At 32.4% G+C, this 18,666-nt stretch overlaps 1 protein-coding gene across 1 annotated transcript in view; it reads left to right on the top strand.

The window, feature by feature from the left end:
- The window catches only part of LOC149173295 (large ribosomal subunit protein eL36y-like), a 147,176-nt gene extending 129,909 nt beyond the window's left edge, over window positions 1-17,267 (top strand). Inside the window, exon 4 of the mRNA XM_089426648.1 lies at window positions 16,944-17,267. Coding sequence (XP_089282774.1) covers window positions 16,944-17,267 — 324 coding nt within the window. The remainder of the gene's footprint in view (window positions 1-16,943) is intronic.
- Window positions 17,268-18,666: the final 1,399 nt, after the last annotated feature.

Here is an 18,666-nt window from a genome sequence, read left to right as displayed (position 1 = left end):
GACTCCCCTTCTTCATTTTTCAATTCCCAGATCGAATTAGAGTTTTTCCTTCCCTTGGCATAGTTCTAGAAAAAAAATTGAGTTTTCATCTCCTGCCTTAAGCCAAATGGCTCTACTTTTCAACCTCCATTTTTCTTCATTTTCTTTCAGGATCCTGTGCCTTTCACCCTCCATAGTTTTTATCTTTCTCTTTTTTTCCTCTGTCTCATACCCATCTCCCTCCAAGCTTTCAAGAACCTCCAGTTCAGATTCAATAGATTTTAGAGCAACCTCATCCCTAATAGATTTTTCCTTTGCCCAAGAGATCGAAGCATGCTTCAATTTTTTAAGTTTCTCCATAAAGGACTGTGCAAGGGATAAAGCCAAGGAGCCATTCTGAGTACTCCAAATCTCATGAACTAATTTATTGAAAGACAAATCTTTTAACCACAAATAATTGAATTTAAAATGTGATTCAGGCCTCCTACTGGCCCCTTTTAGTTCCATAAAAAAAGGGAAGTGGTCTGAGTCATCCCAATGCCAACCCACTGGCGAAAATAAGGAATATAAGTAGCCAAATCATCTTTTATCAAAAAACAATCTAATCACTTAGAAACCCTTGCCTCACCAACCCTCCTATTCCTCTAGGTGGGAGTTTCTTTGATAAGATCAGCATCAATAAGACCCCCCATCTGAATTTTGTTTAGGAAGAAATCTACTAGAGGATCCACTTGTGCATTAGGTCCTGATGACTCAGAGATCCCTAGTGAGACATTTAGATACCCTCCAATCACAAGGTTTCGACGGTTTCACAGAGATTTTTCAATCAGATTATTCCAAAAGGAAATACGATCCTGACAGGGGCCATATAATTTAAGAAGAGTTAAGTTTGTACAAAGTTTGAATGAGTATACCTCCACTCCCAACATCGAATCTGAGCTCCAGGAGTTTAAAAGTCTTTTATGCCTAAAGCCAAACCCCGTGAACAACCATTTGAATCTAGGGTCACAAATGACCACCCAGGCAACATATCTCCCAAAATATTTATAACGGACTCCCCCAAACCCAAGGTCTCTTGAATCATAATCACATCACACTTCACATTCATAAACAAGTGTTTTAATGCCAACTTCTTCCAGGGACTGGCAATCCCTCTGCAATTGAAGGACAACAGGATCATTTGGAAACCACCAATTAGGTCATCACTGCTCTAAGCGACCCTTTTAGGGATAATTTTTTTCCATCAACGATATCAAGTTTGGCTTTAAGCTGGGCTTTTGAAAGGTTTGATTTCCTACTCGAGATTTTGGGAGGCCAACAAAGTCTTGTAGGAGATCAAGATTACTTTTAAGTGTTATTAGGAAGGAATACCACATTAAATATATAGAGAAATACAAAAAAATATAATGTTCATCAACATTTTCGTACTCTTTATTTCATACATGTTCATGCAAACAAAATCATTGATTTTCTCTTTAATCTCTTAAAACACATCTAAAGCTCTTGGTATATTTATATATCCAAAGAGGATATGTTTCCGCAGTAGGCCTGTATTGTTCCTGTCAAATTGTTAAAGTCCTAAGAAAATGTCTTCTAACTTGGGAAGAAAATGTAATAGCGCACCGCACTTTGATAAGAAAATTATCGTGCTTTTATAAATGCATACGACCTCTTACACTTCGATATACGTATCTTAAACTTCAAAAGACGACTGTGCAAATGGAAAATCTTGTAATGAAATTTCGGATTGTAATTTTCCAGAGAAACTTATTGCTTTAAACCAAAACCATTATCGCTTATTACTTTTAAACAATGAAGTCTTTAAAATTATCTCTGCAGTATTTTAAATATTTATGTCGCATCATAATAAAATGCATTTTAATAATAATAGTAAATAGTTAATTAATTAGCTAGGTCTTTGTAATGTATATTATTATCTTATCTTATTATTTTTTAAAAATCTAATATGTTTTTATTTGGAATTGATTTGGCCTAGATTATGGTTTTATAATGAATTTTGATTAATTTTATTTAGAAGAAAGAAATGTTATATAAAAAATAAGTGTTTTCCTTTTCCCAAGAAGAGTTAGATCTAAATATTCATTTTGATTTAGTTTTCTTATACTTATAAATAACTTACTTATTGTCATTTAGAGCTCATTACTGTGGTACATTTCATCTAATTTGGCACATGTCATATCTAGCTTGAAGCAAACCACGTGATCTTAATGGCATCTGTTGGGCAACGGATCCCCTGCATAATGGTTTTGGGGCTTAAAGCCCACAATTTTGGGTAAAAGTATGGTAAAGGTTCCGCGAAGTGTGTAGAGCGCAAATTGTAATGAGTCAAGTCAAAGGGTTATTCGCCCGAGAAAAATGTAAGATAATAGAAAGCAAGTTGGCATTCCCATGGGAATGTATAAATAGAGCAGGGCTCTAGGCTTAGAAGTCAGTTTTTTCGGTAATTCTTGAGGAGATCTGACGTGTAATGCGTTGTTCGCTCCGAGTCCGTAAGTCCGAGTCGGGTTTGGTAGTAGTAAGAGTAGGCTCTGCAGCTGTGTGAATAGAGGCCTAGTAGAGTCCGCAGCTATGTGCGTGGACCCCTGTAGCTGAGTGCGCAGGGTGGAATTGGATTGTACTGAAACAAAAGATTAATAAAGATAAGTGTTTCTGAATTATTGTGCATCTGGTCACAGATCTATATGTGTAAGCTTATGTTCTGGTTTTATGCATATCTTTAAGATTTATGGTTGTGTGCGCTGGTTATAACTGTTGAATGTTTGATTAAAAACCCTAAGAAGTAGATCAGCTCTATAATAACCACAATAATGATAAGAATCTAAGAAGTGCCTTGTCACTGAGCTATGAGAAGTCTAAACAGCTGTGCAGAGTACCGCGAGTGCGCAGATCGGTTCGTGACCCCTACAGACCTCATCAAGACATCCCTAGGGTGCGGAAACCTGGTTCCAACACGCTCCCATACTACCATGGGTGAGACTTCAGTCTGCGCTCTGCGGATTGTTGCCGAAAGGGCCGATAGTGCGGGATTTGTTTGGCTAAAACACTTCCGAACCTGGGTCAGGCCCCAATAAGCCAACAGTATCAAATATCATGAAGTATGAAGATCAAAGTATGTTGGATATTCAATTGCATTGCAAAGTGGAATCTAGTAAACTATTGTCTTATTACACATGAATTTTGTATTATAATGCCATCGCTTTTAGAAATTGAAATTACAATTTCACATTAGATGTTGATTGATCCCATTGGGAAGAAGGGAGTAATGAACCTTTGGGACCATTAAGTTTGATTCTATCCGAGAAAATATATATTCTTTAAAAAAAACCCTCACGAGGAAACCTCAAAGGATGCTTGACCAGTCAATGTAGTCTAGTATGTCTCACCTAGGGGAATTCCAACCATAGGGTCTTCACATAGTGAACCCATAGCATAGCGTGTGTGTTATGCAACCAGCTCACAAAATAGAAGAAAATATAGATCAACAACTTCAAAATAAGCCTCTTCGAGGGGGAAACCTCCTTTACATTACACAAATGAACAATTCTTGGATGATACAAATGACAAAACCTCCTTTCTATATATAGGAGTCTAAGGGGTCACAATATAATCAGAGCCGACATAACAATAATAATAGAAGGGCACAACAATAACAATAGTGGGCTTCTATGGGGCACAACAATAACAATAAGGGGCTACAATGACAATAGTAATGGGGGAATCACTAGTATTATAGGGACCTAACATGCCCCTCTCCTTAAAAAATGTGTTGTCCTCAACGCTTGAGTAATTTTGGATGCTTCTGTACAAAACTCTCAGCCTCCCATGTGGAATCTTCAGCGGGTAAGTTCTTCCACTTGATGAGATACTCTAAAATTGATTGATTTCGTAGCTGCTGAGTTCTCATTTCTGGGACTACTTCAGGTTCCAATATGATTTTTCCTTCCTCGTCAAGTTTTGGCAATATTGTTTGAACTGGGAGCTTGTCACCTATAACCTTCTTTAAGCATGAACCATGGAAACCTGGGTGCACTGAGGAAGATGCAGGAAGCTCCAATTTGTATGCCATAGTACCAATATTTTGCAACACCTTGTAAGGACCATAATACTTTGGTGATAATTTATCATCCTTTTTAGCTTGCTTGAGGGACATTTGTTTGTATGGTTGTAGTCGTAGAAATACCCAGTCACCTACATCAAAACTTTTTTCGCTGCAATGTTGATCTGTCTGTTGTTTCATTCTATTCTATGCCAAAGTGAGGTTATCCTTTAAGAGTTGGAGAACATGTTGTTGATGCTCGATGTGATCTTCCACTGCTTGAACCTTACAATTTTCTCTTAAAGATGTTGTGATGGACAGTTGATGATATCCATAAAATGCCATAAATGGGGTCATTTTTGTTGTAGTATGGAATGAAGTGTTATACCACCATTCAGCCAGAGTCAACCACTTGACCCATTGTGTTTGTTTATCAAATACAAAGAAACAAAGATATCCTTCCAAACATTTGTTCACTATCTTAGTTTGCCCATCAGATTGAGGATGATAAGATGAGCTATGAGCTAACTGAGTACCCAGACAAGAAAATATTTCAGTCCAAAAATTTCCAGTGAAAATGGGATCTCTTTCGCTTACAATAACCTTTGGGTTTCCATGTAGCCTTTAAATTGTTTCCATGAATGCAGTAGCAACTATACTGGCTTTAAATGGATGAGATAATGCACAAAAGTGTGCATATTTGGTAAGTCTATCAACTACCACCATGATGATACTCTTTCCTTCAGACTTGGGTAAACCTGTGATAAAATCCATTGAAACCTCCTCCCAACGTTGACTTGGAATGGATAAAGGTTGTAACAGAACCGAGGTCTTAATTTTCTCAACTTTATTTTGTTGGAAAACCAAAAATTTTGCCACAAACTTTTGAATATTAGATTTAAGGCCATCCCAAAAAAATCCTTCTTAACCCTATGGTAAGTTTTTAAAAATCCTGAGTGCCCTTCTAAGGGATAGGTGTGCAATTCTAGAAGAATATTTTTTTTGAGTTGGGAATTCTTACAGAGGTATAAGCAATCGTCGTACCATAACAAATCATTTTTCCAGCTAAATGTATTAGATGTATTGTGATCTTGCTGCAACTTTTGAATGAGTGCCCACACTTTTTCATCATTCTTCCATTCATCCCTTGCTTCGTTTATCCAATCTGGTTGGATGATAGAGATGGCACAAAGCAATGCTTTCAGATCCTCATCCTTTCTTGAGAGTGCATCCGCAACAACATTTTGCTTCCCTTTTTTGTAGATGATTTCAAAGTGACAACCCAACATCTTTGTGACCCATTTTTGTTTCTCTTATGAACATAATTTTTGTTCTAAAAAGTATTTAAGACTATCATGATCTGTTTTTTCCTTGAAGTGTCTTCCCATTAGGTAAGGTCACCATTTCTTAAGTGCATGTAGTATTTCCAACATTTCCTTCTCATAAATAGCTTTGTGTAAATACTTTCCTTTTATTGGACGGCTTTCAAAAGTAATGGGTCTTCCTTCTTGCATTAAAACAACACCAATTCCATTTCCTAAGGTATCATATTCCCCAATAAAGGTTTTTTTGAAGTCCGGCGTAGCTAAGACTGGTGTTTGGCACATTGCCTCTTTAAGATGTTCAAAGGCCTTTGTTGCTTCCGGAGTCCAATAAAATGTGTCTTTCTTTAGTAATGTTGTTATAGTTGCTTCTATATTCCCATAATTCTTAACAAACTTGCGATAATACCCTGTCAACCCGAGAAATCCTCGCAGATGCTTTACGGATGTGGGGATTTTCCATTCCCTAATGGCTTTAATTTTTCTAGGGTCTACCTTAACACCTTCATGAGATATAATATGACCCAGATATTCCACCTCTTGTACTCCAAAGAAACACTTGGAGGTTTTTGCATATAATTGTTTCTCCTCCAATAGTTTGAGCACCCTGTCAACATGTTGAACATGATCCTTCCAAGACTTGTTGTAGATTATTATATCATCAAAAAATACTAGCACAAATTTTCTAAGGAAGGGTTTTAAAATGGAGTTCATCAAACCTTGAAATGTAGAAGGTGCATTGGTAAGGCCAAAAAGCATGACCAAAAATTCATAATAACCCTCATGAGTTCTAAATGTTGTTTTCGGAATGTCTTCAGTCTTCATTCTGATTTGATGATATCCTGAACAAAGATCCAATTTGGTGAAGTAATTTTCTCCATTTAATTCATCCAATAATTCATCAATGACGGGAATGAGAAATTTATCTTTAATAGTGAGCTTGTTGAGCTCCATATAATCTGGACACGTGTGCCATGATCCATCCTTCTTGTGCACCAATACTACTGGAGCAGAGAAAGAACTTTGACTAGGTTGAATTATAGCAACCTCTAGCATTTCTACAACCATAGGTTCAATTTCACTCTTGTGTGCATAAGGATATCTGTAAGGCCTGATGTTTGGAGGAACACTTCCTGTACTCAAATGAATAGCATGATCATGATCACGAATAGTTGGGAGGCCTTTGGGAGTCTCAAACACCTTGGAATGATCGTCCAAGACTTCTTGGAGATCTGGAGAAATAGATGATTTCAATGTGGCAACTTCTAGTGAACATAATTATGAAATTACACCTCGTTGTTATTTCTTTAGAAGCTTTGTCATGTCATTAGAGCTTATTATCTTTCCTGGTTTCCTTGTGATACCCCTTAATTCAACTTCCTTTCCTTCCCAAAAAAATTTCAAGAAAAGTTCTTTAAAATTAAAAGCTATTGTCTCCAAAGATTGTAGCCATTGGACTCCTAGTACAACATCAACACCACCCATTGGAATAGAAAGCATAGGACTATTCAATACATATTCTCCCATGGATAGTTTGATATTATGTCACTTTTGAAAGAAATTTATGGTTCCTCCATTTGCAACCATCACTTGACACTCTGGTGCTGGATATAGGAAGCAATTCAATTCCTTGGCTATCTTACAATGAATAAAATTATGGGTACTACCCAAATCAATCAACACTATTACCTTTTTCTTCTTGATATGTCCTTCTATCTTGAGAGTTTGAGGAGTGGTAATTCCAGCCAATGCATTACAAGATATGGTCAGATTCATTTCTTATTTCTATAGGCTTGATTCCTGGTGTATATCCTCTTCTTTTGATGTTTCTTGTTCCTTTTCTTCCTCCTCTTCACAATATATGTAAAATATTTTATTCTTAGCACACTTATGACCTTTAGTGTATTTTCTATCACAACTGTAACAAAGCCCTTTTTTTCTTTTTTCTTCCAATTGTTTTAGTGTCAACCTTGTAGGTTTTGGAAGGCTAGGGGTAGCAACACTTCCATCTTTATAGTTGTGAGTGGTAGGCTTCCTTGTTCCATAATTTTTCTTTCAATTTTTCTTTCCAACCTGAATGCCTTCTCCAATGAATCAGGTTCCCAAAGGCGAACCTCATGTTGGATGGTATCCTTTAAAGTCCCTATGAACACATCAATCCTATGCTCCTCTGGAATATCTTTTACCCTTATATTCAAATTTTGGAAGTCTTCAATGTGCTCCACCATTGAACCCTTTTGTTTGAGATTTATCAATTGGCTAAAGAAGGTGTTTCTCTTTTTATCCTCATAATGTGCTATCATTTCCTCCATAAAAATTGACCAAGTGACAATTTGTTTACGAGATCAAATCCATCGTTACCATACAAATTGATTGGGTTCTAAATATAAAGCTACAATGCGTACCTTTTGTGTGTTTTTCACATTATGGAGATCGAAATGTTGTTCCATCTGTAGTATCCATGTTACGGGATCCTTGTCATCAAAATTCCTCATATCGATCTTCGGAACGTGGTGGGTCTTCATTCCAATGTTAGAGTCTATGAAATCATGATTAACATTTCTTTTGTTCTTATCATGAGTTTCCTCTACTACCTTTTTCCCATTAGGAAGCCTTTCTTGTAGAAACTTTGTCGAAGCTTCCTTCAAAGTTTCCACGTCTTTCTTCAAATCTTCAATGTTGTCATTCTTGAAATCATGATTAACATTTATTTTGTTCTCATCATGAGTTTCCTCTACTACCTTTTTGCCATTAGGAAGCTTTTCTTGTAGCAGCTTTGTCAAACCTTCCTTCCAACCTTCCATGTATTTCTTCAAATATTCAATGTTTCCTTTCATACCATTGATGCCATTCTTCAAACCATCCATCTTAGCTTATGTTACTTTTTGTGAGAGTGAAATTTGTTGCACTTGGTCTCATAATTTTGATATATCATGTTGCATTTCTTCCTCTTCTTCACGTGTCATAGTAGAGCTTTCAGGTTTCTTACTAGGTGTTGCCATTTTATTTCTTCGGGGAATCAACTAATAATAATTTTCTTCACTATGCCCTTTTAATCAATTCAAACTATTTTTTTCAAACAAAACTTGTGCAAATTTTTAAAAAGACTACACACCTTTTTTCGCTTTATAGGATCTTGATATTGAATCTATTGTATATCTGTAGTTTAGGATTTCCAAGGTCTAAAATTTTGTCCTGTGGTAGCCCTTTGAGTCCTCTTTCCAATACCAAAAATCTGATAAAGATTAGATTTTCTAAGAAAGATTTATGCCTAATCTCCCACAATGACCTGATTATAGATTAGTTCAGTAAAGCGAACTTGTACGAAGTTCCACGTGTCACTGTTTCAACCTTAGGCCCTGCAAACGATACCTAAAACACTAAAGTCCATCCTCTTTCTGTTAAGTTTTACAAAATTTGAATTTGATGATTAGAGAGAAAGTTATGATTATTTTCCCAAGGCCACCTATTTGAGATGGAATTTTGGAGCCTGAAAAAAAAAAAAAAAAAAAAAGAAGAAGAAGAAGAAAAAAAAAGAAACAAAGATCAACGACTTCAAAATAAGCCTCTTTGAGGGGGAAACCTCCTTTACATTAACAAATGAACAATTCTTGGATGATACAAATGACAAAACCTCCTTTCTATATATAGGAGTCAAAGAAGTCACAATATAATCAGAGCCGACATAACAATAATAATATAAGGGCACAACAATAACAATAGTGGGCTTCTATGGGGCACAATAATAACAATATGGGGACAATAGGGGCACAACAATAACAATAAGGGGCTACGATGAAAACAGTAATGGGGCAATCGCTAGTATTATAGGGACCTAATAATGTTTGTTAATGTGATATTAAAGAAACCCCTTAATTCCACTATATATTGATAAATATCTCCCAAAACCCTTTTCTTGAACCCCCCTCCTAATACATATTCCTAAATAAATTAAATTATTTTTTATCAAATATCCCTTTTCAAACCCCCCAATACCCTACATCCAACCCTTAATACCTACAATATATTGACTTTATTTTTCAAAATGTCTTTTATGAATGAACACGATAAGATATTTTCAACGAATGTGATCTTAACCAATGATACATTATATCCAAATTCCCAATGATATTGATGAAAATAATTTAATCTAACCCCTAATGTTATTCTTGCAAGATATTGTTCAACGAGGTGAAGCCCTCGTGATCTGAACCAATGATACATTATATCCAAATTCCAGAACAATGATATTGATGAAAATAATTTAATCTAACCCCTAATGTTATTCTTGCAATACACACACACAGAAAAGAAAGATAACTAAATGAATTAAAACTTGGAAAACATTGACTCCATATTTGATAACACTTTTAAGTGCAAGAATGAAATTTTAATTTCTAGGCGAAAGAAAATTATGTACTACACTCCTACAGGTTAAAACAAGGCTAGCCTCGAGGGTTATCTCAATTGGTCGAGTTCTCGTTGCTAAAAACACCTCGCTAATGGGAGGTCAAAAGGTCAATTCTCCTTAACACCCTTGGGGTTAGGCTCTAGTAAGAAAGAAGTAATCCATTTAGGTGGATCTTCCCGGATATTTCCTCGAAAAATAAAAATAACGGAAAAAACAATGATTGGCACAAATATGAATAAGGCATGAATTCTAGGTTCATCTATTAAACCACATGCTTAATAATGGTGAGCTAGACACAAGCCACAACTAGTAGAGCCCATGGATGGGAGGAGCTAGTTTACTAGGATTCGAACCTAGGTCATATTCGCCATAACTATTCCAAATTGTTGTTAGACCACATTTTGAAAGGATGTGGTCTAGTGGTAACTTGGAGAAAATTTTGTGGCAATGACACTGATTCAAATCATGATATGAATGCTTGTCCCTTGCATGAGACTTGTAGGATGTGGCTATTAGTAAATGTTACTTTAGTTCCTTCTCAAGCTAGTGGTTATTAACTTCTTATTACTGGAATTTGGCTTAGTGAATTCTTGGGCTAGTAATTACTAACTTCTCTTGCATTCGAGTTCATCATAATTTCATCAAGATTGAATTGAAGAATATAAAATTAGTTTCTATGCATTGATAATTAATCACTTTTATGAAACATATGAAAATGAAGTATAATTTTTAATTAAGTTTATTAAGATTTAACAATGACCCCTCAACATAGGAACACTTTGTCTTAACCATCAAACAACAATCAAAATTTCTTCATAACTTTAGAGCTAATAAATTTAAAAAACACAAATTTCAAAAATGTTGGTAGTTTGTTAACAATGCCATTATAATCGATGTGTTTGAATATTTTATGTGTTCTATAAAATCCCAACTCAATATACTTTGCTAATCATTTTTATTGTAGATAGGATCTCATAGGATATTATGACAGAGATTTTGATTAGGAATGCAGAAAAGAAACATCAATAATAAATCTAAGGAAATGAAAATTAGACATGGTATTGTTCCCCTCTAAATATGTATTCGAATTTCAACCTTTGTTTTCAAAGTGTGATGCGTAACGAGGTGAAAATTTTGCTTGGATGACAAATTTCTCATTGGAATACGATGGAATTTTTTGAAGAAATCCAACCATGGGAGTGTTTGAGTCATATTTTTTATGCTGGAACTGGATTCAGCACCATCAAGAACCCTTGGGGCTCCCAAAATCCCGAAGTTTCACAGCTGTAACTTGGATTTCCAAAAATTTCCACCATATTTTGTCAAAATCTTGCCAGAATTTCCATTGTTTTCTGGGTGAAAACGTCACCTCCTTAGATTACTCTATTTTCAAATTGTCAATTCAACCTCATTAAGAAGACATGCACGACATTATAGTAATGAGTATGATGTAGGCAGAGATACCAATGTTTTAAAGAGAACACTTTGAATGTAATGTCTCTTTTGCTACATGTCTCAAATGGGGGCACATGCATGAAGATACAAATTCTTTTTTAGGGTATCAATGGTTTAAAAAATCATCTTTGTTATAAAAAAATGATAAGGCATATATATAATGCTTGTCTAGGTGATGCACATACATAATGTTCAAGCAGACTTGAAAATGTTGAACAAAAAATGCATACACATTTTGCAACCACAATAAACATAGCATGACCTTTTCAGAATGGTGTATGGATTTTAAAATGAATATACATTATCCATCACATAAAAAAATATAAGCATCTAGTTTTATTCATTTATCTTTCATTTCACTAAAAATGTAGAGAGAAGGAAATATGAGGATTTAAACAAGCATAAGCAATTTGAGTGACTAATTTCAATTTATATTTCTATTTTTGGAAATCAATGTACTACATTACAATACTCTTTCCTCATTAACTATCTCAATGTGTGTAGCATTGGGGTGTTTTGTTATATTGCTATTTCATTTATTAATTTTTTTCTTTATTGGCTTATTAATTCTTGTAAGATTTTTTTAATCATAAAAATTCATTTTGTAACTAGAATGGAAAAATATTGATTCCTAACCTTAAGTATGTTTAGCTTGAAATCCAAAATCGAAATACTTCAAACCTTGATAACATGGAGTTAAAATTAAAAACTTGAGCAAACTAGAAACCTTATAACCTCCTCAAGATCAAAATATTAACATCCTTGCTAAAATTGGAATTTGAGATGACTTCATATAATTTTTAACGTTGAAGAACCTCTTCATTGATATCACGATGAAGCATTTGAGTCCATTATTCACACAATTTTTATAACACAAAATTTATTATACAATATTAACTACACATAGGGATTGAAGAGGTATGTCATTGACTTGTTATCAAAAAGTGAAGGATTTAGAAATAACAAAAAAACATATGGTTAGGTTGTTTATTTACCATCTCCTTCTATTAATCAAGAACTTGTTTGTACTGATTCATTTGCATATCATACCATCATTGATAATTAAATGGATCATTGATAGAATTTTTGATAATTTTCATGGTAATATGGAATTATGATTATACTTTTGAGAAATCTATATATAATTTATTATGTAAAATATTTTAATATACTATAATTTTAATGGTTCACTAAAGCATCTCACACGATAAATCATTTGTAAAGTCTTATATAAACCATTATTATTTTTCTAAAAGTAATCAACAACCAAATAAGGAGTTCTCAACTAAATAAGATCAATTAATTTCAAATAGGAAAAGTCCACTTTCCAAATCTCCATCAAATTTCAATACCAAAACAGCTTATATATTCATAAACATAATCCCATCTATATATTTTACTTACACACACTTCAATAAAAACAGCTTATATATTCATAAACATAATCCCATCTATATATTTTACTTACACACACTTTACTACAAGATACTCAATATATGTTTTCCACATACATAATTGAATTTTGATTGAGATCACCATTCATACTATTTGGTAGGTTGTGTTTATTCGACTATTTTACATAAATATTTCAGACCTTTTTCAATTATTTTTCTCTTAGTTTATTTTAGGAATTCTGACCCATTCCATGTCATTCTCCCGATCTCCTTCTTTTAAGCTTCTCACCAAACTATTATATACTCAACTTTAAATAAGCTATTATATTAATTTTAAATTTAGAATTAAAAAACTATGATTATAAAATATTTATTATAATATTTTTGTTTAATATATATAATTCATATAAGTTTGCCACATACATAATTGAATTTTTGATTGAGACCAACCTTCATACTATTTGGTAGGTTAAGTGTTTATTCGACTAGTTTACATAAATATCGATCTTTTTCAAATTTTTCTCTCAGTTTCTTTTAGGAATTCTGATGCCATGTCATTCTATCTTCTTCTTTTAAGCTTCTCAACAAACTATTATATACTCAAATTTAAATAAGCTGAGTATACTTGATTTTATTTAGAATTCTATGATTAACTATTTATTTTAGCTAACTCTTATCATGGATTATTAATATTTTAACAAATTATTATCTTTAAATTATTTTATTTAATTTAGTTTAACTTTTAAATATAAAATTTTTTATTATTTATTTTAACTAACTAGTATCATGAATTAAAATTTTTTTACTTAATATTTTAATTATTTATTAATATTTTTAACTAACTATTATCATAATATTATTTTTCTTTAATTATTAAATTTTGATAAGTACCTATCAAAATAATTTTCTATTTAATTTCTAAGCTATACAAATGATGTATATAAAAATCTTTTGTAAACTATATTATTTTTCTTTAATATATATAACTCGTAATTTTATAATATTTAATTCATAATTTTATATATAGTGAGAGTAAACGAAGCTTATATACTTAATTTTAAATTTAAAATTAAAAAATATAATTAAAAATATTTATTATAATATTTTTATTTAATATATATAATTTCTAATTTTATAATATTTAATTTATAATTTTATATATAGCGAGAGTAAATACTTTGTTTACTATTGGAAGATCTCTTTTCTTTTGGACAATTCGGGATGTATGAATTTTGATGTAAGGGTATTAATGTGACTTTTATTAATATAAAATTATTGTTTGTTTTTTTATTATTATTATATATAATTTATTTTAATAAATTAATTTTAAAATTTTATTATTTTTATAAATTAATTAATTTTTTAAAAAATATTTTTTTATTTTAAAGTTTTAAGATAAAATTTATTGAGTATTTTTAAGTATCGGGTATAAAAATAAAGACATCATTAAGACCATCAAAAGAGCTAGGACCAAAAATCAAGTAAGGCTCCTTACAACAAGCTCTAAAACTTCTAACAATAAAGCATATTTACCTTTCATTCAAGGAGTTACTGATAAACTTGCCAAAGTTCATAGAAAGAATGGTATTGAAACTTCTTTCAAACCCTTAATTACTATAAGACATAAGATGATATTTGTTAAAGACAATCTGGATCACCTCCCGTAGATAGGTGTTTACAAAGTCATGTGGGAATTGTTACATTGGAGAGACATGAAGGTCCATTAAAATAAGGCTCAAAGAGAATGGTGCTAACGTAAAAAATAACAGAACTAGGACTTCTGCACTTGTAGAACACTCAGCTAAGACATGCCACCACATATGCCTTGAAGACTCCAAAATAATTGCTAAAGAGAAGCAACAATATAAACTGAAAATTTGGGAAGCTCTTGAAATTATAAAGCATCCTCAAAATATTAATAGAAATGGGGGTTTGGCAGTAAGCATAAGTTGGATTCCTGCTACACGAGAGCTCTCAACAAAGACTAAACCTGTATATAAATTTCCCAATTTACCTTCTATATTCATCTTTCCCTCATAAATCTCTCCCTTCCCATAACCCTTCCATTCCTCCCTTAAATTTCCCTAACTAATAAAAAACTATTCATCCCTATAATTATAATATACTAATATCTTATCATATGATTAAGTTAATATTTCTTTAATAATAACTATTAACTTCAATCCTCCTTAATAATAATAATATCATACATTAAGAATAATTAATCTTTTCCTCCTCATTTTTCCCCTCCCCTTAAAATAAATCATTATTACTAATTTTTACATTCTGGTTTTTTTATAATTATTATTAGTATAAGATTAATTTAGTATAATGTTTATTAATCTAGTTAATAATATAATTATTAAGCTATTAATTCAATTTCATTATTAGTAATAATTATTACCAATAATGATGATATTTAATTCTTTTAATAATAACATGATTATTAACTTTATTAATTGACCATTATCCTAAATATAGCATTATTAATAATTATTATTATCATTTATAATTTCTATTTCTAATTAATTTCCCTCAACATTTGAATACCTTTTATGTTAATTATTATAATTAATAAATTAGGGTTATCTGGTCAACCATTTCTCTTTGTTCATCCTTCCTTTCACTATTATTCCCTTCCTCCTTGCTTTTCTCGATGGATTTGTCCCGACGATGAGTCTTGTTGTAGACTTGAAACATCGACATAAAAAATGACTATTGTGGTTAATATTCCAAATACTCATTTTCAAGTTTCATTAATATTGTGCATAGTTATGCTTTTATTTTTCACATGAACTATATATGTTAAACATAATTGATTCTTTCCACTCCTCTCTTGCAAATACCATTAGATTTAGGGTTTGTATTCATCTGTACAGTGTATACAATACAACATATATATCTTGCAGCATCCATAAACCACTAATCTATTTCTTCTGTATCATAATACATTTATAATTCCTTATCCGAAATTGCAAAACCATGGGGAAAACTATCATGTTCCACAAAACTTCTTTTAGAAAAATAATGTGTTGAAAACAACCCAAAAGAATAAAAAAATGGGGGTATTTCCTACAAACCCCCGCTTTGGGTGGCGGGGCTTCGATCCTGACCACCCCCTCCCCCCTCCTTGTTGTGCATCACCTTTGTACAACACATAAAAATAATTGTGCAAAGAATATAACACATGCCCAACATTCTCTCGCTATTTTCTTTGCACACAAGGGGCCATAAGAATACATGATTAGCAATCTAGAGAAATAATCCTCATTGTTTTTCTACATCGAGAAAACTTCTTAGTGCATCGATTTTGTTACTGAATCTACAATATTTTTGATAAACCACTTTTTCAACATCCTGTTTAATCATATCTCTCATGAAATGATACTAAACATTGACATGCTCTATCTTCAAATTAAAAATTTGGTCCTTTTCCAAGAAGATTGCACTCTCACTGTCACAATCTATATTTACAACTTATTGTTCCAATCCAATACCTAAACATAATCTATGTAGCCATACTTCATTTCTTACATGAGTGACTACAATGTGTTTAGCTTTTGTATTCAACCAATGATTTGTTATATTTAACCTGTATTTTTTTTCATTTGAGGTGGAATTATTTTGAGTTAATTTTTCATTCATTTAACCTATAATTTGTATTTTTTTATTTTTTAAACATTTAATTATTAGTTCTTTTCATTTTGAAAAGATAAAATTCATTTAGCTACTAATTATTTTCATTTGTTAAGGTGTTTTTGGTGAATAATGGATGAAGTGTCCACTCTAAACATTGCCTTTGACATAGTTTAAACCCAGAAAACTACTTCACTAAACACAAAATTTCTAATTAATATGTAATCACTTTTATATAAGCTGCAATTTTTTCATTTAGCTTGTATTTTTGTAATTTGATTAAAGTGTATTTTCATATAATGTAAATTATCTTTTTACAAAGGAAGGAAGCTCAATTGGTAATTGTGATGTTATGGAATATCATGTAAATTGTAAGATTCAATTGTAAGATTCAAAGTTCAAATGTGTTTATCCAAAAAAAATATACATTATTTTTTTTTTGTTAAACATGTAATTTTTTTAATAACGTCTAAGACGTTCCCTTTTGAGAAGAACTCTCTTAGCTGTCACTGTTTCTCATTGTGAAATCGTAGATTTGTGTGTTAGATGATTAAAATAATTTGCATCGTTGGATCATATTAGTGGTGGAGATCTAAAAATAACTGTTTAGAACTACCCAACAATGATATAGGAGCGAGATGATGCAGTAAGTAGAATATTTTACTAGGAACAATCATGGCACTACGCAGCCAAAATCGGGGATTTTTGTAGGCCTCAACATAGGGCATATAGTCACCAAGCATGAGCTCGCGCCTCACCCTTCTGCTAATAAAGGGAAGAGTAGCAAACGAAAGGACTTTGTGATGAAGCTGATAAGGAAAGTTGCAGGTTTTTCTCCTTACGAGAAGTGGATCACCAAGCAATTGAAGGTAGGGAAAGATAAGCGTGCTCTAAAAGTGGCAAAGAAGAAGATGGGAACCCACAAAAGGGCCAAGAAGAAGCTAGAGGAGATGTCCAACGTTATCAGGAAGATGAGGGTTGCTGGTACCACTGAGAAGAAGAAATATTTCTAGATTTGTTGTTGTGCAGTTTTTACATCTTAAAGTTCAGCTATGTTTCTCCTAAGTTTGAGAGAAGTAGAATATTTTACGAATCAAGAGAAAAATTTCAACATGTGTTTGGCGCTATGGAACAAAGGCATGGGCACAGGAATTTCATTGAAAATGTCATTTTTGTGTTGTTTATCAAAAAAAATGTTTTTAATGCCGATGATGCAGATGTTGGACCAGGTCTCCTAGAATGGACCGACGAACACTTAGACCACCCGCACTATAGGCAACAGAGGTCGTGATACCAGCGAAGTTGAGTGGGAAGTAGGTGAGGAGAACGCAAAGTACTATATACGGACACTACACTATAACCTACAAGCCTTGAACTTGCGGGTACCATCTACAAGACTCTATGACTTGTGAGCGAGATGGCAGAGGTATGTTTGGGAAAATGCCTTTTCTTATGTTGTCTATCAATTGAAAGTTTGATCAAATTCAAAAGAAGTTTTATCTTGGAAAATACCTATAAAAGTGTTAGTATTTAGTTTTGGCTTGGAATTGTTATTTTGAATAGAAGTGAAATTGGCTATGTTTAAATTGTATCCTAGTAGCTAATCATTGCATAAACATCTAAAGCAAATATATGGTACATTAGATTTTCAATAATGATATTGGAATTTTCATTGTTCACTGAGAATTGCTCTGCATTTTCTCAATATTTATTTAAGTGCTATTGTGCTTAAACTCAAAAACCATTTTTATTTTTGAAAATGTCATAAAAATTATCATGGTTGTTAACAATTTTTATCTTTGAAAACGTCATAGAAATTATCATGGTTGGTAACGATATGGATATCGAAAGTTGATATTTGTATATAAGGGATATTTACTTAGTTTGTGTTGTATTTTAGCAGCTAATCCTTTCATAAACATATGAAGCAATTATATCCTCTAATGGGTTTTGAAGAACGATATTGGAAATTTCAAGTCTTCTTGTTTCAATGACATTTCCTTCGTATTTTCCGCATAGTTATTTCTCTACTATTCCTTTGTGTTTTTTTTGTTGGAGTGCAATATAATGGCCATCTCATAATTTTCGGCAGAAGTAGTTGTGCTGTAAAAAATACTTGGGCTCAAAAAAAAATTAATGCAACGTTCTGTTGTGTAAATTAATCATATTGTATTTGGAATAATAAGTTTGAACTATTTTGCTGGGGTAACTTGTTTTTTTTTTCTTTTGAAATTCATTTTAAATGTATTTTTCTGATAAAATATTTCAACTTCAATTGTTCATGGTTGTGGAAGTTTAATTAGCTAGAGGAATTGGTCATAAAGTTATGGAAATTTCGGTCATATTCAGAAAAAATCTGGCAAGGATTTTTGTAAATCCAAGTTATAGTTGTTAAACTTCAAAATTTTAGGT

Source organism: Pinus tabuliformis, chromosome 4_2 (genome assembly GCF_031772625.1).
Source record: "Pinus tabuliformis cultivar Carrire ecotype Pingquan chromosome 4_2, CPIR1, whole genome shotgun sequence".
Taxonomy (NCBI): Eukaryota; Viridiplantae; Streptophyta; class Pinopsida; order Pinales; family Pinaceae; genus Pinus; species Pinus tabuliformis.
This window is presented reverse-complemented; position numbering and strand designations above follow the sequence as displayed.